At 36.9% G+C, this 27,975-nt stretch overlaps 1 protein-coding gene across 1 annotated transcript; it reads left to right on the plus strand.

Moving 5' to 3' along the window:
• Positions 1–27,770, plus strand: LOC129254345 (probable ubiquitin-conjugating enzyme E2 7). Its single transcript, XM_054892802.2, has 6 exons — positions 1–159; positions 6,614–6,716; positions 8,373–8,470; positions 13,131–13,309; positions 14,191–14,313; positions 19,673–27,770. Exons 1-5 carry the CDS (start codon positions 111–113, stop codon positions 14,269–14,271), a joined length of 510 nt encoding a protein of 169 aa, XP_054748777.1. The 5' UTR covers positions 1–110; the 3' UTR covers positions 14,272–14,313; positions 19,673–27,770.
• Positions 27,771–27,975: the final 205 nt, after the last annotated feature.

Here is a 27,975-nt window from a genome sequence, read left to right on the forward strand (position 1 = left end):
ATAGAAAAATCAGAAATTGTGTATGCAAAAACTGCGCATGTCTCGAGCTAGCTGTGTTGGACGACAACAAATAAAGTTACATTTCTTTCGATGTTCCAGTTTAGCTGAAAATGAATCAATCAGAACAGGCATCGTTATTGCTGAAAAGACAGCTACAAGGTATAATTTCATAAATTGTCGATTATTCATCATATTTTAAAGTAGAAGATTTTTTAATCCATGATGTTTGGTAATTACGTTGTCGAATAGATTCGCAGCTGTGCACAATGTGAATACCGGTACGTGCGAGTATCAATGAATGAACTGCTGCTCCTGCTAGTAGTAGTATGCTACAGCCAGCAACTGTGCTTCGCCTGCGCCCTTCCCGTCTTAGCTTGCGTAGCTGCTGCAGTGCCGGTGGTGTGTGTAACGAGTCGATGGATGTGCGCACCGTGTACGTCCTCGTACCTGTGTGATCAAGTGTTTTTCTTTGTTCAGTTTTAAAGCCAGTTTTAAAAGGGCCTTTAAAACGTATGAAAATGGTATTTTCTTGAAATTTATTTGATATCAGTTATCATGATAAGATAATTATGGGACTCTCAAGTCTATTTGTACTTGTAGAGTAAGCTGCAGCTGCACAGAATTCGACATGTTAAGCCAAAGGCTAAGCTAATTTTTATTATTTATTAAATTTAAAATGTCTTTTCACAAACTGAAATTTGCATCAATGTTTGTTGAATATATTTGTCTTTTTAATTTGGACCCCATATCGAATGAAGGCCTGCCGCTACCAATATAGTGAGACCACCACATATATACCACCTCTTTTAAAACCGACCACCTTGCGCGCATTAAAATTATTGCGTATTACAAACGATACGCGCGTGAGAGTAGGCGGAGTGTCCATAGGAACGGTAAGAATAGATTTTATGAGAGAAAAAGAAGGGGAAAAGGGTACAAATTTAGTAGAATTTATCAAAATTGTTTTGACTAGACCCGGCCCGGACAGTCCGGACTAGACCCGAACCCGCCCCGTTTCCGATAGGAAACGGCTGTAGAACAAATATCGGTCGTCAATCGTCGAATCATGTGCCGGAGCTCGCAATGGAAGTAGTGAGACGATGATTTAGCATGTTGACATCATAGAACTGATTTGGAAGAGTCAAAATATTTCGCCACCGCGACAAGAATCTGCCGTAAACTTAGTGTATCGCGGGTGGTCGGTTTCAAAAGAAGGGTGCAAATGAGCAAATGTAAAACCGTCGTATTCGTTGTTCGCTGATATATACGCGAATTGAATCGGAATCGCCGATCGAAACATGGGAAACTGATCTGCTTAATTTTCTGCACAAATGAGACGAAAACTAGGTAAAACTGATAAATATTTTCGCAGATATGATGTTAGATGGTCGATAAGGGGTAGTTCCAACCATACATGCAGTCAACTTAATTTCTGTGCAAATTCAATGCAGTATAATTTTTCAATTGGTCATTTTAAAGATGCAATCCTCAATTTACAAAAAACGTTCCTGAAAGCGGAACAAAACCCCAGATTTCTTCGTTTTTAGCACATTTTTCAGTGACCCCGCTTCGTAAATCTGAGCTAAGCCGCCGTCGATTCCTGGGCGCGCGCGCGTTACTCTACATGTAGATATACAAATCCTCCCTGCTTAAAAAAAGCGAATTTCACCATTCCCATACAGTGATGTGATGGAACTAGACTGAAAAGTCCTCTGTTTCGTATGAGTTTTTTAGAAACATTTTCTGATTTTTTTTCAGTCCTCCTCCTCCACAGACAAAAGACTTCCATAGGACTCGTACATATAGCTTGAGCATACAAATGCACCAGCCAATCGCGTTCGTGTTACCATTTTTAGTTCATAAATAAACATTTTGTCAAAGAGCTCCCAACGGCAATGGCGTCTGCAGCACAGATGCAGTTTTGCACTGGCCGACTTTGAGCAAATTTCCCCACCGTAACTGTTCGCAAATGTCATATGTAACAAGCCCCCCGGGGGGGGGGGGGCACTTGCATTGACGAGTGGATACCGTGCGCGACCAAAAAAACATGTAAAAAGGATGTCTTTTTCAAGATAGGGCACGTTACGTACGTAACGTAATAACGGTGCCAAAACACTAAAATAATGAAAAAAAATTATCTATTTCGCTAGGAAAGCTACGTGTTAAAGGTCAAATTTGAGAGGGTATAAAAAAAAAAACTAAACTGTTTTATAAAGGATGTACTTTTTTCCCCAACACTACATGTTTAAAGTCTGATTTTGCGCGACTGAGGTGTGGGAGGTGGGGCCGTACCACCCATGGGTGCACCCAAGGTGCATCGCTGCCGCCGTGCACGGTAAATTCAAGGCACGATGCATGCAACTCTTCTCTATGAGCTGATCCTTCCACAGAATTTGGAGATTCCTGGAGTCCAGATAAACCACTTCCATGCACTTGCACGAATCGATATTGCTTCATATATTATAATTTCATATAATTATTCCATTTCACTTACCGATCACTGATCTCTCCCTTATCTGGATGGGAACAATAACGCTGATTGGCCTATTCCGTGTTGAAGCACCGGAAGTTGGTACCTCCGCACGCCGAGTTCCCCCCAAAAAGCCAAAATCGAAGTACATGTAGAGTCTGGTTCACGGCAATAGTGTAAATTCTTAATTATACTTACCAGATCAACTCTTATTACAGCACTTTTCAATGTGAATTTATACCTGATACAAAGTTAAAGATGCCGTCCTGTGCCGCGTATGATTGCACTAATCGGGACGACCGTGGAAAGAGGTTGTTTGTACCAAATACGCTTTTTGCCACATTGGGAGCTCTCATAACAATTTTTAGTCAAGTCAAAAGATGGAAAGGGATTGGGGTATTAACCGACCTTTAGTATAGGCTTTAGTATGCCAAACCTTGAGAACAATGTCTCCTCTATCTTAAAGGTCAAGTCCACCCCAGAAAATTGTTGATTTTAATCGATAGAGAAAAATCAAACAAACATAACGCTGCAAATTTCATCGAAATCGGATATAAAATAAGAAAGTTATGACATTTTTAAGTTTCGCTTATTTTTTACGAAACAGTTAAATGCACAACTCAGCGATATGCAAATGAGAGAGTCGATGATGTCCATCACTCACTATTTCTTTTGTTTTTTATTGTTTGAATTATACAATATTTCAATTTTTACAGATTTGACAATAAGGACCAACTTAACTTAACCATAAACTGTTAAAATAATGGTAATTCCACATGTTCAGGGAGAAATAAAACTTTGTTTCACTTGACAAGGAGGAGAAAATTAGAATATTTCAAATTTCATATAATGAAATACAAAAGAAATAGTGAGTGGGTGACGTCATCAGTCTGCCAATTTGCATACCGACCAGGATGTGCATATAACTGTTTTGTGAAATTACGCGAAACTTTAAAATGTCATAACTTTCTTATTTTACATCTGATTTTGATGAAATTTTCAGTGTTTTGCTTGTTGGATTTTTCTCCTTTTTTTCAAATCAACTTTTTGTTGGGGTGGACGTTTCCTTTAAAAAGGTCAAGTCCACCCCAGAAAAATGTTAATATCAATCAATAGAGAAAATCAAAATGTCATCAAAATAGGATGTAAATTAAGAAAGGTATGGCATTTTTAAGTTTTGCTTATTTAACACAAAACAGTTAATGCATTACTCAGTGACATGCAAATGAGAGAGTCCATGATGTCCCTCTCTATTTCTTTTGTTTTTTATTGTTGTCTCGCCCACCAGAGGTGAAGGCGAGACTTAAGGCCACCTCACACCTTACGACCCGACTGGTCTACGACTGGCTTGCGACTGAGTGGGGGAGATGTGACGTCACAGATCTTGTCAGCTTGATAGTTGCAGACCGGTCAGAGACAAGTCGCAAGGAAAATCGGAAGGATTTGACATGTCGAATCCTTATGACTGGATCGCAAGCTCAATCCAACTTCCAGCCAATCGGACAGAAGAGTTGTACGACGCGTATATGATAAACAACGCGCATACGAAGTAGTAAGCGCATTTTCAGTCGTTATGGCAAAAAAGCAAAAAGCGCATGCGTGAGTCGCAGACAGCGTGGTAGTCGGATCGCAAGGTGTGCGGTGTCGAGGCTTATGACTACCTTGTGATTCATCTCCCCTCACTCAGTCGCAAGCCAGTCGCAGACCAGTCGAGTCGTAAGGTGTGCGGTGGCCTTTAGGGATCCAAATGTCGTCCGTCGTCCGTCCGTCACAAACCTAATGACACATAACTCCACAACCATGAGTCGCTTTTCAACCAAACTTGGATTGTAGATGGACTTGAGGGACCTGCGTAATGCTGCAGTCGGAGGTCACACGGTAAGGTCAAAGGTCATTTTCAGGTCAACGTTAAAGTTTACATGCAAGACTCTCTCATGACACCTAACTCCGCAACCGTAAGTCGCTTTTCAACCAAACTTGGATGGTAGATGGACTTAGGGGACCTGCATGCAATGCTGCAGTCGGAAGTTACATGATAAGGTCAAAGGTCATTTTCAGGTCAACGTTAAAGTTTACATGCAAGACTCTCTTATGACACCTAACTCCGCAACCGTAAGTCACTTTTCAACCAAACTTAAATGGTGGATGTACTTGGGGGACCTGCATGTGATGCTGCAGTCAGAGGTCACATGGTAAGGTCAAAGGTCATTTTCAGGTCAACGTTAAAGTTTACATGCAAGACTCTCTTATGACACCTAACTCCGCAACCGTAGGTCACTTTCCAACCAAACTTGGATGGTAGGTGGACTTGGGGGACCTGCATGTTATGCTGCAGTCAGAGGTCACATGGTTAGGTCAAAGGTTATTTTCAGGTCAATGTTAAAGATTACATGCAAGACTCTCTTATGACACCTAACTCCACAACCGTAAGTCACTTTTCAACAAAACTTGGATGGTAGATGTACTTAGGCGACCTGCATGTTATGCTGCAGTCGGAGGTCACATGGTAAGGTCAAAGGTCATTGTCAGGTCAACATTAAAGTTTACGTGCAAGGCTCTTATGACAAGTGTTATTCCATCCCAGTCATATCACAATGAAGTTTTGATAGAATTCTGTTGCGTGCCTTCGCAAATCACGATATTTCTGGTTATTTTCATAAGTGGGCGAGATACAAAATCGCTTTTGCCTTGTTTGAATTAAACAATATTTCAATTTTTACAGATTTGACAAGGTCCAACTTGACTGAACCACAAAATGTTAAAACAATGGTATATTCCACATGTTCAGGGAGGGATTAAACTTTGTTTCACAGGACAATGAAGAGAATATTAGAATATTTCATATTTCAAATGAAATACAGTACATAAATAGTGAATGAGTGACATCATTAGTTCGCTCATTTGGATACAGACAAGGATGTGCATAACTGTTGTGTGAAACTTTAAAATGTCATAACTTTCTTATTTTACATCTGATTTTGAAATTTCCAGTGTTAGGCTGGTGTAATTTTTCCCTTTTTTTAAATTCAAATCAACTTTTTATTGGGGTGGACTTGTTCTTTAAAAAAAGTTAATGAAAATAAAAGCTGCTTTACTATGTAACATAATTGCACTTTTACAGATGAGGGCTCCATTAAGATTATATTTTCAACATAAAGTGTCAAAAGTAACGAATGGATGGGGCAATTACAGCAGGCCCCCATAGGGATCTTTTCATGCAACATGTTAACAATGTCTCCTCTATATTTTCAAGAGGACAATAAAAACTAATGCTTGAACATGTGTGTATCAGACATGCCAACCATTCCCTTTTTAGAGTATTTGTTCCTCTTTTTGCTATGAATACACCAATACTTTTTTTGTATGATTAGTTACTTTTTTTAATTTCCAATCATGGAGTATGTATTATACACAGCGCGTGACACTAGCTCCGATCCGACGGTCCCAGACCGGTAAAAATCACTGTTGGGCCAGTAACTTTTTGCATGAAAAGAACAAGTAAATTCTTGCCTAGGAGCACATGTTTAAAAGGGTGAATATCAAGTTTTCAAGTAGAGTCATTTACATGTTTTTTCACCAATCTCACTACAACAGGCTGGCGATTGTTCATTTAGACAATTTTTTGTCAAAAAATACTTTTTTTCCTTCTAAGTTTTTAGAATACTTTTTTTAGCTGTAGAAGGTTGGAAGGTCTGGTGTATACATTTTATTTAGGGATTTGTGAAATTGTAATATGAGAAACTTTTTCAAGACAGGCTCTCATCATGGTTATTTAGTACAAATTGCCATTTTGTTGTTGTGTCCACAGCTCAGTGAAGTGATGTAGATCATATTTATGTATGATGAACTTGCGAAAGGGTAGCACATGCCGGGTTTGGGAAAGTCAGGAAAAAAATAGTTATCTCTGATTCCTCTGAATAATAATGAATATGATCATCTCTATCCAATATTTTATATCATTTTTTCAACAATTTGAATATTTGATTTATCCATCTCTTCATTCTCTTTCTCTTTTTTTGTATAATCGTCTCTTGAAAGATGGAAATTCATAACTTTTGAATGAATGGAGCTTTTCCGCACTGACCTCTGTCTGGATTTACCTGTTTGATTTCTAATTGATATCTTACCTTATTCTCTGTATAGATTTAGCTAAACAACCTGTGGATGGATTTTCTGCTGGACTTGTAGATGATGATGATCTTTTCAAATGGGAGGTGTTGGTCATAGGACCTCCTGATACATTCTAGTAAGTGAAACTCATTACATGCTTCAGAATTTTAAAGATTAAAACTTACCTCTTTAACTAATTTTATCAATGAATTTCTTTTACTTGTGTGCCTTGAGCATCTTTTTACGAGATGGATATGGCGTCTAACAAATTGCATATTATGATGGTGACTCTTGGTTGCTTTCGGATAAATTGCATTTCATTCATTAAAAGTGGTCGCATATTGTCCGAGTTCCATTAAAATGTCCATTATAAACTCCTCAAAAAAAGTTCGGAAATCTGACTTTGATCGATAATTCCTCCCTAAGTTTTAGTAAATATCAATGTGTAATTAATATTAATGAATAGAGCATCTAATCCTCTTTAAAATGATACCCTACATGATATGATTATGCTTCACATGGAGGTGCACTGCCTTGGAATGTGGCGCAAGGTCAAAATTCAAAAGTTGCAAAATGACAGAATATTGAAAGTCACTGTTCTTTTTTCTGTGGTGATGAGTGATTTTCTCAGCGGTTTCTTTTGAATTTGATCGATAATTCCTCATCAATTTGAGTAAATATCACTTTGTAATTAATATCAATGAATAGATCATTTAATTTTCTGTAAAATCATACCCTACATGATGTGATTATCGTTCACATGGAGGTGTAGTGCCTTGAAATGTGGGGGCAAGGTCAAAATTCAAAAGTTGCAAAATTACACGATATTGAAAGTCACTGTTCTTTTTTCAGTGGTGATGAGTGAGTTTCTCATCGGTTTCTTTTAATTATTTTCATGCACCTTTAACGTCAGCATTAACATGGAATCAAACACACCTCTGCACAAGCAAACACATAAAAAACAAACATGCATGGGTATTTCAATCCACGACTCAAACCATGTTCTCACAGTCACAGAACCATCACTCCAGAAGCAGGGGCTTGATTTGAATGGATTTTCATCTCTATTAACACAGACAAAAGAATCATGTTCTGTATTGACCCTTCATGACTATTTCTGCTCGTTTTGCAGCTTTTCAATTTAGACCTCATCCATTACTTTTGAATCCTGCTCTTTTCGTGATGGCATGATCATAACAAGCATGGTATCATTTTAAAGAGAATTAAATGATCTGTTGAATGATATCAAATATGCAATGTGTAAAATTGGGAGTTGGGAGAAATTAATGGCCAAACACAGATTTCCAAACTTTTTTTGCTCATTTTGCAGCTTTTAAATCAGACCTCATCCAACAATTTTGAATCCTGCTCTTTTCGTGATGGCATGATCATAACAAGCATGGTATCATTTTAAAGAGAATTAAATGATCTTTTGAATGATAATGGATGTAAAATATGCATTGTGTAAAATTGGGAGATGGGAGAAATTAATGGCCAAACACAGATTTCCAAACATTTGACATTCTGCACACTATAGTCTGGTGACATTTTAGTTTATATAATTATTTCACATATCAAGGGTCTCTGTCTACGCAGTGCAGGGCATAGAAAAATTTTGGGGAACTTTTTTTTTTTTTTGGGGGGGGGGCATTCTTGTGCAACTTATTGCACAGGTGTTGGAGTGTTAAACAACGTGGATAAAAAAAAATACACATGTTTGCTATGGAATCTTATTAATGTGATGATATTACATTCCTCATACTTAAAAGTATCTATTTTTCTTTCTTGACAGTGAGGGTGGATACTTCAAAGCAAATTTAAATTTTCCAAAGGAATACCCGCAGAAGCCACCTAAAATGAAATTCATCTCAGATATTTGGCATCCAAATAGTAAGTATATATATATATATATGTGTCAAGAGTGAAGGGGAAGGGGGGGGTATCATAGAATGAGTATCTTTTGGACTGTGGCTTTGGTATGATACTCTTGCATTGATGAAAGCATAATTAGCAGGTGGGTGTTTCATAAAGCTGTTCGTAACTTAAGAGCGACTTTAAGAAAGACTGTGGTAAGTGATATTTACCATTAAATCTTCATTGATTATTATTTATATAAGAAAGGTTCACCAGTCGTTCCTAAAGTCGCTCTTAACTTATTAACAGCTTTATGAAACGGCCCCAGGGTTTTATCTTGCCTGCATAGCAGAGCAAGACTAAAGGCGCCGCTTTTCCGGCGGTGGCGGCAGGGTTGTCAACATAACTAAGGAAGTATGCGGACCTAGTTCATAAAACTTGGACATAAGGGTAATCTAGAATCAGTGTTAATCTTACATGAGTTTCAGGTCCCATGATGAAGGTCATAGGGTCAATGAACTCTTACCATGTTTGGGTTGTCAACATTGAAATTGTAACCAAGGTTGAATTTTTGTCTTGCCTGCATAGCAGAGCAAGACTAAAGGCTCTGCTTTCCCGATATTGGCATAGTCAACATTTGAAATCTTAACCAATGTTTTTTTTTTGTCTCGCCTGCATAGCAGAGCGAGACTATAGGCGCCGCTTTTCCGACGGCGGCGGCGGCGGCGTCAACATCAAATCTTAACCTAAGGTTAAGTTTTTGAAATGACATTATAACTTAGAAAGTATATGGACCTAGTTCATGAAACTTAGACATAAGGTTAATCAAGTATTACTGAACATCCTGCTTGAGTTTCAGGTCACATGACTAAGGTCAAAGGTCATTTAGGGTCAATGAACTTAGACCATGTTGGGAGAATTATTTTCAAAATCTTAACCAAAGGTTAAGTTTTTGAAATGACATCATAACTTAGAAAGTATATGGACCTAGTTCATGAAACTTGGGCATAAGGTTGATCAAGTATTAGTGAACATCCTGCTCGAGTTTCAGGTCACATGACCAAGGTCAAAGGTCATTTAGGGTCAATGAACTTTGGTCAAGTTTGGGGTATTTGTTGAAGTACTATCATAACTTTGAAAATTTATGGATGTAGTTCATGAAACGTGGACATAAGGTTAATCAAGTATTAGTGAACATCCTGCCTGAGTTTCAGGTCACATGGCCAAGGTCAAAGGTCATTTAGGGTCAATGAACTTTGGCCAAGTTGGGGGTATTTGTTGAATTACCTTCATAACTTTGAAAATTTATGGATCTAGTTCATGAAACTTGGACATTAGGTTAATCAAGTACCACTGAATATCCTGTGCAAGTTTCAGGTCACATGACCATGGTCAATGGTCATTTAAGGTCAATGAACTTTAGCCGTGTTGGGAGTCTTTGTTAAATTACCATCCTAACTCTGAAGGTTTATGGATCTAGTTCATAAAACTTGGACATTAGGTTAATCAAGTACCACTGAATATCCTGTGCAAGTTTCAGGTCACATGACCATGGTCAATGGTCATTTAAGGTCAATGAACTTTAGCCGTGTTGGGAGTCTGTTAAATTACCATCCTAACTCTGAAGGTTTATGGATCTAGTTCATAAAACTTGGACATAAGAGTAATCGAGTATCACTGAACATCCTGTACGAGTTTCAGGTCACATGACCATGGTCAAAGGTCATTTAAGGTCAATGAACTTTGGCCGTGTTGGGGGTATTTGTTGAATTACCATCCTAACTCTGAAGTTTATGGATCTACATGTATTTCATAAAACTTGGGATATAAGAGTAATCAAGTATCACTAAACATCCCCTGTGAGTTTCAGGTCACAAAACCAAGGTCAAAGGTCAGTTAGGGTCAATAAACTTAGGCCATGTTGGGGTAATTGTTGAATTGCCATCACAACTTTGAAAGTTTATGGATAGAGTGAATGAAATGTGGACATGGGTGTATTTGACCATATGAATGGTGTTTTTGTGAATGATTATTTTATAGTAGTTTTCAAAGTTAGCACTGCTGCTATATTAAATTGCGTAATGCAGGCGAGACTGCCAGAGACGTTCCACTTGTTTAATTTCATCATAATTTAGAAAGTATATGGCCCTAATTCATGAAACTTGGACATAAGGTAATCAAATATCACTTATTATGTTTCAGGTCACATGACTAGGGTGAAAGGTCAATAAGGTCAACAAATTTTGACCATGTTGGGGTATCTTTTTTTAATGTCATAACTTTGAAAGTAAATGGATCTATTGCATGAAGCTTGGACGTAAGGGTAATCAAGTATAACTTATCATTTTGCATGAGGTCAGAGGTCATATAGGATCAATGAACTTAGATTTTTTGTTATCATATCAATGGCATTTTTTGTGTTAATAATAATTCATCTTAATTTTTGTCTCGCCTGCATAGCAGAGCGAGACTATAGGCGCCGCTTTTCCGACGGCGGCGGCGGCGTCAACATCAAATCTTAACCTAAGGTTAAGTTTTTGAAATGACATCATAACTTAAAAGGTATATGGACCTAGTTCATGAAACTTGGGCATAAGGTTAATCAAGTATTAGTGAACATCCTGCTCGAGTTTCAGGTCACATGACCAAGGTCAAAGGTCATTTAGGGTCAATGAACTTTGGTCAAGTTGGGGGTATTTGTTGAATTACTATCATAACTTTGAAAATGTATGTACCTAGTTCATGAAACTTGGACATAAGGTTAATCAAGTATTAGTGAACATCCTGCCTGAGTTTCAGGTCACATGACCAAGGTCAAAGGTCATTTAGGGTCAATGAACTTTGGCCAAGTTGGGGGTATTTGTTGAATTACCATCATAACTTTGAAAATGTATGGATCTAGTTCATGAAACTTGGACATTAGGTTAATCAAGTACCATTGAATATCCTGTGCAAGTTTCAGGTCACATGACCATGGTCAATGGTCATTTAAGGTCAATGAACTTTGGCCGTGTTGGGGGTATTTGTTAAATTACCATCCTAACTTTGAAAGTTTATGGATCTAGTTCATAAAACTTGGGATACAAGAGTAATCAAGTATCACTGAACATCCCCTGTGAGTTTCAGGTCACAGAACCAAGGTCAAAGGTCAGTTAAGGTCAATAAACTTAGGCCATGTTGGGGTAATTGTTGAATTGCAATCAAGTTTATGGATAGAGTGAATGAAATGTGGACATGGGTGTAGTTGACAAGTCTTAAGTCACCGTTCAAATGTCATTTATGGTCAATGAATGTGGTATTATGTCATTATATGAATGGTGTTTTTGTGAATGATTATTTTATAGTAGTTTTCAAAGTTAGCACTGCTGCTATATTAAATCGCGTAATGCAGGCGAGACTGCCAGAGGCGTTCCACTTGTTTTCAAAGTCAGCACTGTTGCTACATTGAATCGTGTAATGCAGTTGAGACTGGAAGAGGCATGCCACTTGTTTAAAATGGCATGTTAAGGCCCCAGTCATGAAACTTGGACAAAGGGTAATCAAGGTATCACTGATAATCTGATAGCCTTTTAGGGGACAAAAACATGCATGAAGGTACAGAATGACATAATCTTCGCCACTGCATAGGTTAATTGCATATGAATTTTATATGAATTCATTATGCTAATTTATTTATGAAATCATACTTTTTGCCCTAATTCACTATATAAAGCTCCTAGAAAGTAATTTTCGGTGAAAATATTCTTTGTGGCATTCCTAATAACTACATGTACAAATGAAAAAGAAAATCCGCTACCAAAATCAATTTATGTATTTCATTGTTTTTTAATTTTGTGTATTTATTTGTTTTTTTATCTCTTTATTTTTATTATATTTTATTTTAATAAGTCATGAATACATGAAACATCACATCAAATGACTCTTGTCAATTAAAGTGAGAATAATCACTCATTTATGAATTCTAGATGAAACAGATATGATATATACGTTTTGGGGCAATTTTGGTCTGACATGCACTTACATAATGTTGAAAAAGCCCCCCTACCCCTGTATTAAAGGACAAGTCCACCCCAACAAAAAGATAATTTGAATAGAAAGAGAAAAATCAAACAACACAGAAAATTTCATCAAAATCAGATCTGAAATAAGAAAGTTATGACATAAAACGGTTATATACACATCCTGGTCAGTATGCAAATGAGGGGACCGATGACATCACCCACTCACTTTTCTTTTGTATTCTATTATATGAAATATGACATATATGAATTTTCTCATTGTCATGCAGAAAATTTTTCATTCCTCCCTGAACATGTGGAATTCTATTGTTTTAACATTTTGTGGCTCAAACAAGATGGTCATAATTTTCAAATCTGTAAAAAATGAAATATTGTATAATTCAAACAATGAAAAACAAAAGAAATAGTGAGTGAGTGACATCAACTCTCTCATTTGCATATCACTGAGTTGAGCATAGAACTGTTCAGTGCAAAATAAGCGACACTTTAAAATGTCATAACTCTCCTATTTTCCATCCGATTTTGATGAAGTTTTCAGCATTATTCTTGTTTGATTTTTCTCTATTTATTCAAGTCAACTTTATTCTGGGGTGGACTTGACCTTTAAGTTAGGGTCAAACAAGTAATTGGAGCACAATGTGATTTATTTTTTTATTGTATTTATAACCTCTGTTCAGTTGGCAAGGATGGTGATGTATGTATCTCAATACTCCATGATCCCGGTGAAGACAAGTGGGGTTACGAGAGGCCTTCAGAACGCTGGTTACCAATTCACACGGTCGAGACCATACTCATCAGTGTAATTTCAATGTTAGCAGACCCCAACGATGAATCACCCGCAAATGTAGATGCTGCTGTGAGTATCATGCTGGCGAATTATACATATTTGTGTTTGATATAGGTTTGATTTTAATCCTTTGCAACTCTTTGTAAGAGTAAAGGCCACAACACACCTTAATATTGGTCCGTGGTCCCATTTTGGAACAAAACACATATTGCTTATTTTCTAAAAATGTGAATGAAAAATATCGTTTTATTTGAGGTTCAAATTAACTGAAAGAATGATAATTTTGGATGATTGCAAGTCTTATTTTGGAGCTAAGACCAAAATAATTTCAAATCGAAGCTAATCGTACGATTGCTATCATGTCATTACAACTAGATTAAATTCGCCTTTATTCTATGAAGGATGATAGCATAGTCACAGATTTGAACATACATGTATGTATGTAGTGTAGGTATTTGTATGGTGATTTAGAACATTACACAGTAAGATATTCCATTTCTCAATATTAGCACCAAATTCTACTACGTTATATTCCAAAATCGGGTCGCAGGCCAAGCGTAAGGTGTGCAGTGGCCTTAAGACGACCCCCTATGAAATATTTTCAGGCGTTCTTTCATAAAGTATCGTAGTGTTACTTGAAATGGCACTGGAATGCCCAGTTGCGTGCGATATACAATGCGTCATTGTATTGGGGAGATCATAATAGAGGGTCTCATGCTACCATCTGATTTACATTCTGATGTACTGCTTTGACCCTCGCCTTGTAATCAGGACTTGTGTTTGAATCCATCTGCAGCGTAGTATCCCATGTGCTATCACTGTCATTTTCACTGTTTTATGCAATAAATTTATAGTTGTATTTAAAGGAGAATTTCAGCACGACCCCTTTTATGTGTATGCTTACATTTTTTAAAGGAAAAAAAAAACGTGTTTGTATTTACATTTAACAGAAAGACTGGAGGTCAGACTACCATGGGGCCTTCAAGGCGAATGTGAAACGGTGTGTGAGAAAAAGTCAGGACTTGATTTAAAGCTTCGAAAATCTTTATATATTTCTTTTCTCTTACCTGAAGGTGAGTATTCTACCGTTTTCTGAAATATTTTTGTTTTGAAGCATTATGTTATGTTTTTTTATTTATGAAGCATCGTGATAAGTCTTGTAAAGCATATCACATGGCTTTTTTTGTTGTTAGCGCAACACACTACCGAGCAAAAAGTGTGCAATGGAAAATGGTAACTACCGTGATAACAGTGCTCAACAACCAATCAATTGGATAGCAAAGTTACTGTTCATAGTAGCCTTTATGTACCAGGGCCAAATTCTCCCATTGTGGTGAGAAGACACGAAAATGCACTGTAAGACCTTTTATGGAATGCTATTTTTTTTATCTAGCAAATAATGCATATGACTTGTGTGTAATAATAAATGCATTGAAAACTATATATGGGCAATTCCATAGGTTGGTGGACATGAGCTCAATGTGTCTTTGTACATATAGCCCATCTGAACCGTAACGTGAGTAACCACTTTATCTGCACCCCTAGTAAAAACCATGTGTTCTTTGTTTTTTGAATTATATACAAATTTGTCTCTATAATATACTTCTTTAAAATGGATATAATCAACTTTCATAAAAGCCTTGCATGAGGACACTTTTCACTTATGTCCACTTTTCATTTTATGCATGTCCAAATCATGTAACATGAGTAACCAACACATTTCAAAGATTTGCCAGGAGCATAATGAAATTTCCCAAGTTTTGTTTTAATACAAAGGATAGTCAGACTGCGTACTATGTTGTGATAAAGAGATGTTTAGTTCCTATCAATAATAATGGAGTTACAGCTCCAAGTATGAGTCAAGGTGTCTCCAAATGTAACGTGAGTAACCGTGGAATAGCCCATATATAGATGATTCACATTAGGCAGGACTCTCCATGTGGCTCATATAGGGACAGTGATTTTCCGTTTCAAAAAATTGCTTTTTCCGTTTCAGAAAATCTCAAATTCCGTTTCAGCATGTCAGAAAACGGAAATTCCGTTTCCCCATAGACTTTGTACTCACGGAAAAGTGACAATTCCGTTTACACACTCGCACTGGTCAAAATTTGTATCTGCTACTGTACCAAAATAAAATCCGTTCTAATCGGATCTATGCGGGTGCATAAAATATTTTTACACACCCATTTTGCATGCATACATCCTCACCTTTGATATTATTAGCATTATTTCACGGTGAAATGATATTTCATCGATAATTTTGGGGTTTTTTGGACATCGTTATCATCAGTCAACGGCTATTGCCAATCCGCCATCTTGGATTTTAAGACCACGGTATCGTGCTGTTACATCTTCAAACGTAGAGGGCAGCAACACACGACCGTGTAAGGAGTTGAACGATATGTGTGCATGTGAAGCCCAACCCGGCCGGCCGGGTACGGGTACGGTGCGGGGTACAATCGAGTGTGCTGATGTCGAGTGCAGTCACGATGTGTGAATTGTCATGATAGTAGCGAAGTGAGATCGTGTTTTCTGTTTTTTTTTTGGCCATTTAATATTCTCATTTTGTTGTGATTTTGGAGTAATTTCTGTTGCTATTCTGTGTATTTTGAGGGAAAATACGTTTTCTGTGATTTTCCGTTTGAAATGCCACTTTCCGTTTCAAAAGGCCCTTTCCGTGAATTCCGTCCGTTTTCCGCGATCGTGGAAAATCACTGTCCCTACTCATACAGAGATCTATGCCAACCATTAGAAACTTTGAATGCTAGGACTAAGTTTTCTTCAATGATATTTTCACGCAAAATGTGGATTTTGCCACACTACAAATGTAGGTAGACGCCATATATCTACACTATAGTCTACAGGTTTCTCGAGTGATGTCAACAGTTTGTGTCCATATTAAAGAGGGTTTATCCATTATTCACGCATTCGAATGGACCCCCTAAATTGCATTGAAAAAGTTCATCAACAACGTGTAAAGAGCTCAGCAAAGTTATGCAAAAGGATTATGTATGATACAAGACATACAAATATTTCTGCAAGAAATGGGTCATAAAACATTCATGAAAATGTTCCCTGCTCGTCTCCACATCTTTTTTACATGTGGCTTATGGCTGATACGATGTGAACATTGCTTCATGTATTTTGACGATAAGCCATCGGGGACATATCTTGGTATTACAATTGGCGATGAAGAATGCCCAACTTTGTTGCACCGAAGTCTGAATTATAAACAATTTCTGAATCTAGTCTTGTTCTGGGACCCATTACATAAAGATTTGCAATCAAATGCAACTCCCAAAGTCAATTGCAAGTTGATATTCAATCAGTCATGAGTAGGGGAAGGCGGGGTAAGTTGTGACACTTTTGCTTTTTGCATGTTAAAATTGATATAATAACAATAGTGTATATTTGTAGAGCGCGCACACCGTCAGTAGACGCTCATGGCGCTAGCCGAGCAACAGTTCTCTTTTACAATGGAAAAATGAGATTTTATAGAAATTTATATAAATACTACACAAGAACCATGAACAAGTACAATGTAAGAATAATAATTTCACATCTGCTTCATTCACCCCAACCCATCCATCAGCCCATCATCATGCGGAACCCAGTGCCCTCTAGCTGCCCCGTTCACTGACAATTTAAGGGGTAAACCCAGTCAGTACATAACTCACAGGAGCTCTAGCAATCTGAGGACACCGGGTCCCACATGAACAGCCAGTGAACGGGAAGGGATGAATCATCTTTCTTATAATCATAAATGGAATACAACAAAATACATTTAAAAATCAGTTACAACTTAAATAGGTATGTCTTAAGGTGATCTTTGAAAGTAGTATATGTCTTGATGGAGCGAAGTGAGAGAGGAAGCATATTCCATAACCTGGCTGCTGCATTCGAGAAAGCATGGTCTCCCCAGGAATGATAGGTACGGGGAGTTTGAAGCAGCTTACAATCTGTAGATCGTAAAGTGCGGGTAGGATTGTATGGCCTAAGGGAATCCTGGATATATTGCGGTGACAATCCATTGAGGGCTCGATATACAAATAATAAAAGTTTAAACTGAACTCGTTTGTGGACAGGAAGCCAATGTAGAGAATGTAAAACTGGTGTGATTGGGGTAAAGGTAAGGAGTCTGGCACTTGAATTTTGAAGAGATTGCAGTCTATTAAGTTGTTGTTTTGTGAGTCCATAGAAAAGAGAATTACAAAAATCGAGGCGAGATGTGATTAAAGCATGAATTAATTGTTCACATGCTTGTTTGTTTAAGAATTTTCGAATAAACCCTAGGTTCCGCAATTGATATCTAACATACTTTGATGTGCTAGATATATGTTCAACAAAAGACATATTGGTATCAAATACTACACCTAGGTTACGTACCTTAGAAACTGGCCTTATAACTTTATCGTCAATATGTACAAGCAAGCGATCATGGTTAATTTTCACAATAGACTTTTTCGAACCGAAAACAATGAATTCACTTTTATTTTCATTAAGTTTAAGACTATTTGAATCCATCCAGCACTTCATGTCATGGATGCAGGCATCTAAGACTCTTAACCCTAATTCTCCCGGGGGGGGGGGGGCAAAATTGTTTAACCTCGCCGCTCACTGACTTTTTACTTTCAAGTCTCGCGCAAATTTTGAGACCAAATATGTGACGCCCGGGTACGCGGTTACGACATTACGCAACATTTTGTAAGTGCATGTCAGACCCAAAATTGCTCATAAACGTGATTTCATGTACAAATCCAATGCAAATTGTGTATTTGGCCAGACTTCATAAATGTATCATTATTTCTACTTTTACCGATTAAACTTAATTAATTTTGCCTTGTTTATGATCAGAATTAAGTCTGGAACGATTTCCATCGAAAAAACAATAAAAAACAAAAAGTAAAAAAACAAAGAAATACATAAGAAATTAAAAAAACAATAAAATACATAAGAAATTGGTCTTGGTACCAGAATTTTTTTCATTCACAATTGTTAGGAATGCTATAAAGAATATTTTCACCAAAAAATAGCATTCTAGGAGCTTTATTTAGTGAATCAGAGCAAAAAGTATGATTTCATGAATAAATTAGCATAATTAATTCATATAAAATAAAAATATATGAATTCAGTGAAATTTACCAATGCAACTGCGTAGATTACGTCATTCTCTACCATCATGCAAATTTTCGTTGTGATCGCGCAATCAACGGCTGAGATCTTAAGGGGGGGCCATTATGGCCCCCCCCCCCCCCCCCCGGGAATGACAAGAATCAAAATACCCCGGGAGATTGAGGGTTAAAGCACTGGCAATCGCATCAGGGGAAGGATGTACAGAAATGAATAGCTGAATGTCATCAGCATAGCAATAATACTTAATAATATGTTTTTTAATAATTGTGCTGATAGGCTGAAGGTAAACAGAACATTAATGGGCCACCTACAGACCCTTGTGGCACACCATACGAAAGGAGAGTTTTAATAATCTTGTAGAAATAAGTACCTGGCCTTAAAATCTTATTCTTCTGAAATATTTTTCACCTATATGTAACTTTCTACCCCTACACTGAAAGTCATTGTCACCTTTGAAAAAAGCGATGTCAAATGGCTCAACTTGCCCCATCTGTGGGGTAAGTTGAGCCACAAAATCTATGTACAAAATGTATGGGGGAAGCACCAGCATGTCAATTTTTTATTCAAAGTCTTTTCACTTGCTAATTTTCTATAAATACTAACATCCTCTAAAAGGAAAAGAACAGTCACGTAAATTTGCTCCTTTCTGCCTGCATATCGATGGCTTTTTAAGGTTTGTTTGTTTTTTATATATGGTATTACCATAAGAACTACCCTGGCTCAACTTGCCCCATGTTGGCTTGCTCAACTTACCCCAGTCCGAACTTCATGCAACAATTTCGCATCACACATTTCTTATGCATCCATCATGTAAAAGGCTATGACAAGAATGAAGATCCATACCTGGACTAACAATGTTGTTCTTATGTCTTTATCATATCTAAAGACGTGTGTGTGTGTAGAAAGCACTTATCTATTTCATACCCTTTTTTACTTTTTTGGCTGAAATTTGTATATTTCCCTCTAAAAAAGTACTTTTTGTATCAAAGTTGAAAACAATGTGGTGGGGTTAGGGGTTATGCAATGGGTCATCAATACATGACACCACCACAATGTCTGACTCATTCATTATTGGCCTGGGGCTGGTGGCTCAACTTGCCCCTATGCTCAACTTACCCCGCCTTCCCCTACATATTTAAGCCTTGGGTTCGATTTTCTGAATTGTTTAGAAACCTGTCTCTTTCTACAATAGGCCATTGGTGAATGATGGGTAGATTGTATTGTAGCTATGCAGACAGGATTAGTTGTTTCAAATTAATCGAATCAAATTTGTTTTCTGTTCCCTCGTTCTTATTTCAGGTTATGTTACTTCAGTGCATACCACAGAAAGAGAAACATTGACAAAATAACCTAGATCCAAATTTTTAGGTTTGGAAAGGACAAATAGGGATATGTTTTGGACTGATATGCTGCTACTGGAAGAGATGTTTTATGAAGTAGGGATTGGCAAGAGGATCCCTGCTTTGGTGCACCAAAGTGTGTCTAGATACCTGGCCTTATCAACTTGATCATCACAGAAGGATACAGATGACATTCTTGTGCACAATAGCCAGTCTTCTAGTAGGTATAGATCATTGAAAGATAAGACACGAGGTGAAACATACGGAGGAACAGATGCTAATTATAAGTGTGGCTCCTACCAGCTCGGAGAGACGTGTGAGATTTCATGTAGAAGCCGTCAGCAACTTAGCATATTCCCTTCTCGTAGGTTTCATATGGTTTGATTTGTAATGAGATAAGAATATTTAAGAGCACTTTAAATTCATGGGAATACATTTGATTTGGTGTGTTCATCTTCATTCAATCCTGTAAATATGACGATGATGATTTCGAGAATGCCTGTCCCCCTTCCAAATCGTCTGCAATATGTTCTTTTCGAGGTGATTTGCCTTGGATCTGTAGCGTAATATTGAATTCTTCATTGTAAATGAAAACCAGTGAATGTTGTGTATAATGCAGGCACGTCAGGAGTCTTTGCACATCAAATGGTTGTCTTTGCCGGAACCGTCCACGTAGTTACAGCCAAACCAGGGAAAATGAGTTTATCCCGTTTTATTCTTCTGATTACTAACTTGGTGAGGGGCATAATCTGTATATGTTTATAACGACTACCCAGGGGAAGGTGTTTGATATGGCCATGAATTCAATTTGATATGAATTCTCCCAAACTTTAATTGATGTCATATATGCTTCTTTTATTATGGTGAAACGGCACAATCCCAGTATTCAAGGCAGCATTCAAAATGTCATTTTATGCTTAGTAGACAGACACACACAGTATGTTTTACAATGTTTACACAGATCCCTTATTCTTAATGCCTGAACAATCCTGATATACTTTTGCTGAATTACGATGATCACAGTTCGGCCCATGATTCAGCAAGTGTTCAAAATCAGGGGCCCGTCTTACAAAGACTTGCAATTGATCCGATCGCAACTATGGAAAGCCAGCAAAAGCAACATATAAAATGCATGTTTGCTCAATTTTTTTTCTAGATATGGGGATTATAAATGTATATCCATAAATTCATTGATTTCTTGACAGTTCAGTGTGTTCTTCTTTGTTTACAAAGGACATTTTGCACATTTCCTGTTGAAAAAATAATGACACTGATGGATTTCCATAGAGTTACGCTTGATTGGATCAGTCGTAACTCTTTGTATGTAAGACGGGGCCCTGGTTGACATAGCCCATCTCTCAGATACTGTGCAAATTATAGCAACGTACTGTGGTGATGGTACTTTCTCATCGGATAAAGAAGTGAAGGGCCAAACTATCTTGATATGCAATGGCTTGCCCCTTCAAACCTTTCCTTGATCGGGATGTTCCAGTAACACTGTACAATAAAGTCATGCATCCAATGTACAGTGTAGCTATTTCTTCTTCATGAAGGGAAAGTCTAGAGATCTCGTCAGCTCATCTGGAGGTGGGAGTTTCCCCATTCTCCTGATGACTGATTGCTAGATCATCGTATGGCATGCTGTTCAAGCAATTTAAGCAAACTGCAGCCATGTGAACTGACGTACTCTTCATTGGTATTGGTGTGTGCATATTATTGTCTTCAATCTTCGTATTGAATAAGCCAGTGAGTATGTCGTTAGCAACGTGGAGACTGGGATGGTGCCTTTCATGCAGAAAAAAGTTATCGATTTGTTTGTACCTTTATGTTGATTTGATCAGAAATGCTGAAAGCATTCTTGGTGAAAAGCTGACCATGTTTGTTTGTTTTGTTTTTTTAACCAAAATTATTTCTTTGTGTACTTCATCTACCCATATGAACACACACACACACAAGGGAACTCCTCTCCTTTTTCCTAAATAATTTTTTTTTTCCTTCAAAAAATGCTATGAGCAAACTAATTAGGCAGGAGCGTTTCTGCACTCCTTGACTAATGCTTTGTGAATATGAGATTGAGTCGAACATGATGTGAAATTTAAATAGGCCCATAAATTGAAAGGTATTACTATGTTGATAAATTTTGTTTATTGTTGGATAGAATATGTAGTGGAACATTCATTGTGCCAATGCATAGAGGGTTGGTATTAGGAAGGCTGTAACTCAAAAGTAGTGATTTTGAGAAAAACATTTTCCTCATATTCAAATCTGTTTAAGTGTTCAAGTGTTACTTACTTCAGTATGCAGTAGGAAGTTGAATTGAGCTGGCTTTATGGTTTTCAGAATCTGCAGGTGTTGCTGATTATTTTGGTGCCAAAATCTCAAAATGGATAAAAAAGTGAGTTACACCCTTCTGTCTTTCAGCCCTTGACACCGTTGCACACTCATTGCACCGCATGATTTTCAAAACTCATGTACATAATAAGAACGGCAATCAAAGAAAACTTGATTTCCAGATATCTTCCACGTAATTTGGTCCAGCTCTAGATGAATCTCTACCTCTTTAATGTTTTTTTTCCCAAAAAACTTTAGTGGATTTTCATCATTAAATATACCGTATTTTGACCGATTCCATACTGTAATGGAAACTATATTTGATTTTAAGAATATTTTTCTCCAAATGGTAAATTCATAAGTCTTTATTGAAATTCTTGTACCCTTTAAAGGGAAAAGTTCACTCTGAAGAAGAGTTTGTTGTAAAAACAGCCGAAAAAAATGATAAAAAATATTGGTGAAGGACTGAGGATAGTCCACTGATTATTAAGAATGTTATAAGAATTTGAAGTGTTGGATTTGTGACATCATAAATGAGCAGCTGTCGCATACGTTATGTAATATGAAATGCATACATTTCAATTTTTCAATGGTTCTTGATGACATATTTTTATTTTCTCTTTAGGAACGGTTGTGAAATAATTTGTCTATTGATATTTCAAAGGTGCATTAATAACCATTTTCAATCTTCTGAGAAAATGACATTTCATTGATATTTTTACCATGATATGTACATGTAGGAAAGCTGCTCGCATATTACGCCAAAAAAAATGATTTCTAATAAATTTGTTATTCTTTGATGGATTTTTCTCAAAACTTAGGCGACATTTTTTTTCTCTGCTAATTTTACAACCAACTTTTTCTCAGGGTGAACTTCGCCTTTAACAATGAGGGTTTTTTCCCCTTCTTTTTGTCCAAAAGAATGTTTCTCAACAGTGTTTTGTGTCATATGTTAAGAATTCAATGAATATTACTGGACAAAGACATGATTACATTTGCCTTGTTTACATTGCAGTATCATACTAAAATGGACCTGAAAGCTGGTTGTGTGCGTAGCTATATTTCTTTCCACCCTCTCTTTTGATCCATAAAGTGTTATATTTCATTAGTAGGTTGACGAGGCCGTAAACTTTGATGTTACTAGGGCAAGGCTTGTTTTTGATAGGGGCTATTCCTGTATTACAGCACAAGGGGAATATTCCTGTGCCATTGAGGGGGGGGGGGCACCGATGACAGTCAAAAAGATGTCAATGGCCTTCGCTGAATTTTATCCATGAACATTCATGAAAAAAATGAAATGAGAACTCCCGTTTTAAGGTGGCAAATTCCACCATTAAAGAGTCCTGAAGTCCTTTCCATGTCTTTTGAAGAATGGTATCATTTGCAAAAGATGTTCACGGCAAGATTTGCTCTTTGGATGCCTTCAAAACGCACAAACCAATTGAAATGTTGGTGTCGGACATTTATGTGTAGTCCCATCCCATCATTATCGACAGTTTTGGTGATTCCAAAATCTTACAGTGCATACTTGTTCTTAAGTGTAGGATAATAATCACTTCCTAGTTCCTAATCACTTTGACATAGTTTCCTCTACAATTTGATCTCATCACCAAAACTCATCCTCAACTTGAAATGTTTTGGGGTTACCTGTTGTAATATTTCTGTGTCTTCCGAAGGCTACGAATGATTGCATTTTTTCAATCTGAACAGAGGGCACAGTGTCTCCCCCAGAGAAGTGAATGTTATATTTTGTGGACGCATGATGTAACTAACCATGATTTTTCAACCGCCACCAATGCCATGTCCCTCGTTTTCCATGGTTTACAAGAATATGACAAGAGTACCAAAGTGTGATGGCATTACTCTTTTTAATGTGTTTCAGCAATTTCATGCCCATGTATTTCGGTAGAGCGTGATGAAAAGAAAAACCTCCAAACACCGAATTTGACATGGATCGGTCCATGGTGATCCAAGGTATGGCCACATGAATACCTTATCTCCATTGAAATCAGTGGAAATTAGCTTGGTTCATTTTACAACCAGGGCAGGTTACACCGATTTCTGTGGGGTCAGCAGCCAGTACAGTAGGTATTCTTGTGGCCATATCTTATGTACCCTTGATCCAGTTTTCTTGAAAGTTTGATAATGCCCCATTGACATATGGTATCCCAAATGCAGACATGAAAAAAAAAATAATGTGATGCGACTGCTTCCATAAATAAGAATGTTTTTATCAAATGAGACTTAGAAACAAACACAGGCCTCTCTTCTATTACCCTGACAGATTGAAGTTTCTTTTTTAAATCTTGGATTGTTGGTACATGTATGTACTCTGAGCATGGAGGTACTATTTGCACTGTATGTACAAATTGTAACACAAGAAACATACTTTTATTATCTTTCGAATGCACTCGGATTGTTCAACATGAGATCAGAATTTTCTTCGCTGAGAAATGAATTTAAAGTGTTTCTGAATGAATTGAATTTTCAACATTTTAAAAGTGATTTACGAGTATTTAAAATTTGCAATCACTCTCTGCGGATGGTCAGTAAATACTATACATGTAGATATAATGGGCTGTGTGGTGATGGCTAGTGTAAGGAAGGTCAATTCATTTCATTGTTGGTATTTAAACTGTCATTTCCCCAAGAAGCGTCAAGTTGCTTTTACAGTGTTTTGCTGTTTAATATATGACATCTGTTGTCTGTTCACTGATCTTGCATCGAATAAGTACGACACATATCTTTTTAATATTGAATTATATATCCAATTTTCAGTGATGAAGTATTTTCAGAATTTATTCACAAATCTTTAAAAAGAATTTATTCTCTTTCTCACTTTGAAGCATGTATTTCTGGTCCATATCCAATGCAATAAAATACGCGAACTTGTGATTAAAAGAGATTTGTAAGATGACGTTTTGATGGGTTCATGTTATGGGGCCTGTGACATAAAAGAGATACAATCAGTATTTACAATGGATAGCCTATTTTCACTTGTTTTGCCATATCATTAAAAGTTATGATTGATTGTAGAATTGGTTGTATTCCTCGTGTTTACAGGGCCCCATTGTGACAGTAAAGGTAGCCAAACCAAATGTTTCGTGTGTTTAGTGTGAATTTGTGAAATTCACAACCGCCAAAACTGAACGTTTCATACAAAAGTGTAATTAAGATAAAAGAAACCTTTATATTCATGTTAAAGTAATATAAGCAAATAATTTATTCCTATTTTTCATGTATTTATGAGGTATTGCCAGATTATTGCAACATTTTCTCTGACTACCAATGCACTATTTCAGGGTGGCTTGGCTTAAAGAGTCCATGTACATGACTAGAGAAGTCATCATTACGTAGATGAATTCGCATTGCGTTGCATTTGCTTCGTTCTGCTTGAGTAGCTGTTGATTTGACATTTTAAGACCATGGATCTGTAACACAAAGCTTAGAAGCAATTGATCTTATAACAATTTTATGATTGATAGCTTTGATCCCAATTATAGACGATCATTTGTGCTAATCAATTGGACAGGCAGTTTCAAAGCATTGTGTTACATGACCCTTATGTTGTACTTGTGTAATTCAGATACATGTGTATTTTTCAAACAGGTTTTTTTTTTTTTAGTATTATTATCTCCAGCTTGATATTGAACATTGCCTTTATCCATAAAATATATCATTCAATTACTACCCCCGCCCAACCCCCCCCCCTCCCCCCCAAAAAAAAAAACCACAGCAAAAATGATCTGGATAATCAGATGTGTGGTTAGTTAATGCAGATTAGAATGATTTTCCTGCTGAGCAATTTCTAAAACAATGAAATTATCAAATAGAGCAATTAAATACATCTGTTCCTAATGGTAAACAGAGCCAGCGATACCCCCTATGGTTTCAAGCGATCAACTTTCCCCCAAAAAAATCTTTCTCATTCCCATATTTAAGTACGTTGTATTTCTGTGTCACACTTTTTTGAATGAATTCCCTGAAAAGCAAGTATGCATATTAGATGCTGTTATTGGAAGCTTTTTTGGTCACTCTCTGTTGCTTTATCTTGTATTTTGCGCACAAGGTTTGTCATGTTTTCAATGTTTTACCACTATTTTTTTTTCAGAACGGAGTTTATCGTTGCCGAGACTTTGAATTTGACATGTATAGATCTGTAGTTTGTTTAAAAAAATTGTGGCCTTTATTTTGTCAGATCTTTTTAAAGGAAGAGATAAAAAGAGGATTCCAGCAAAAACTATGGCCCAATTTACCCTCGAAATACTGGTTTCCTCCCATATCTTTTCTTGCTTTTGAAAATTTAGGGGGTTCAATCGAACCTCCCTCCCCCCCCCCCGAACCCACACACAACATAATTTCATTTTATAGACCTTTGGTTCAGGTTACCTCGGGCATTAGGTTCAATAGAATATACATAGCTCTTTATCTAAACATTGGCTTGCATGTTGAACGTCTGGTTCAAGTTAGGCTATGGACTAAACTCTGTTGTAAAATTATGGAAAGCCAATATAAAATAATTTCAAAATTGTATGTACATTGTATGTCTTTACCTTTCCTTATTCCTCATGTTTTATCAACATGCAAAACTATTTTAGTAATTATTCCTAGTCAGTTCAAGTTGTGAATGAGTTTAGTGTCAAATGAGCTGACAAAATTGAACTCGTACTGTCAGAGGGTTCCATGATATTTGCTCCGGTGACAATTGCTCCGATGGAAAATGTGCACGTTAAGCGAAACATAAAACCTAACCTACAAAACTAAATAAACCCTAATCAAAATCTTTACATTGTTCTGAACCAAAAACTCTATTACAATCCTAGGTCTAACCCTATGCCTTTTGAGAGACATTAAGACCGGAGCAATCGTCGCAGTAGCAAATGTCGTGTCACCTGTTAGAGATGCCCGTCACAATTGGCTGTCCATAGTTAACGCTACAGCTTTAGACCAGGGTTTGAATTAAACCCAATCAGAATATGGGCCATTGTGTTGAAAATATTCAGTCAATTTTACTATTATGGTATGAATATGCATGTGGCAGCATACACTAGGAGTACTGTGATTATTTTGGAAATTATGATTATTTGTAATAACCCATGTTAGTCACTCATTTTCTTCCTACATGTATGGACTTCCATGTTTTGGGGAGTGATACAAACAAGGATAAGATAGATAATGAGCTCTTGGATTACTTCAAAGAATTCACAAATAGTATTTTTTGAAAACACTCGGAATGAAATGTGTGAACTCATTTTTTTCCAATTCATGTTGTTACATGTGTACATTATCTGTGTTGTATTAATTCACTTTATTTCTCTTTTATTCTCCTGATTTTCATGCCCTCTTCTCTTGCTATCAAACTTCGTTTTTATAAAAATCATACTCTCAGCTGACTTTGAAAATGTCCGCATTTGATGCTTATTTTGTCCTGTTTACCCAAAATTGGTTGTCAAACATTCTTTTCCATTGATTTGACGAATATTTTTATTTAGATCACAATGCATGTCGGGATATTTTGTAATTTTGTAGAAATGTGTAGATGTTAGTCTGTTGTACATGTATGTTGGGTTTCATTATCTCAGAGATTTAACATGGAGTGAGTGATATTATGATACCATGTTTGTAGGTCGAACAGAGGGAAGACAATTGATATTAAAAAAAAAAAATACTGACTCTGATACGATTGTACATTTGTAATAAACCATATTGACTGTCAGAAGTTCAAATACTATGTCAAAGTATTTTGTGTTCTTTCCAGTCTTATTGTTTTAATTCGATTTTAAGAGACACAGGGGGGGGGGTATTTCACTAAGAATTAGTGACTGAATGTCACGCTTAAATACTAACGCGGTCATGAAAGATAATGCGCAATCTTATTAATACGCAGTTGCATAAATCCTCTCAGCATGCTTTGACCAATGTGGTGCCTTT

The sequence above is a fragment of the Lytechinus pictus genome, chromosome 2 (assembly GCF_037042905.1).
Source record: "Lytechinus pictus isolate F3 Inbred chromosome 2, Lp3.0, whole genome shotgun sequence".
Taxonomy (NCBI): Eukaryota; Metazoa; Echinodermata; class Echinoidea; order Temnopleuroida; family Toxopneustidae; genus Lytechinus; species Lytechinus pictus.

What these genes read in the sequence shown, in the direction of transcription:
- LOC129254345 (XM_054892802.2), top strand. Translation starts at nt 111, where the DNA reads ATGAATCAATCAGAACAGGCATCGTTATTGCTGAAAAGACAGCTACAA. An exon ending in GGACCTCCTGATACATTCTA is followed by an intron (nt 6,717 to 8,372) that starts GTAAGTGAAACT and finishes CTTTCTTGACAG; the next exon opens with TGAGGGTGGATACTTCAAAG. An exon ending in AGATATTTGGCATCCAAATA is followed by an intron (nt 8,471 to 13,130) that starts GTAAGTATATAT and finishes ACCTCTGTTCAG; the next exon opens with TTGGCAAGGATGGTGATGTA.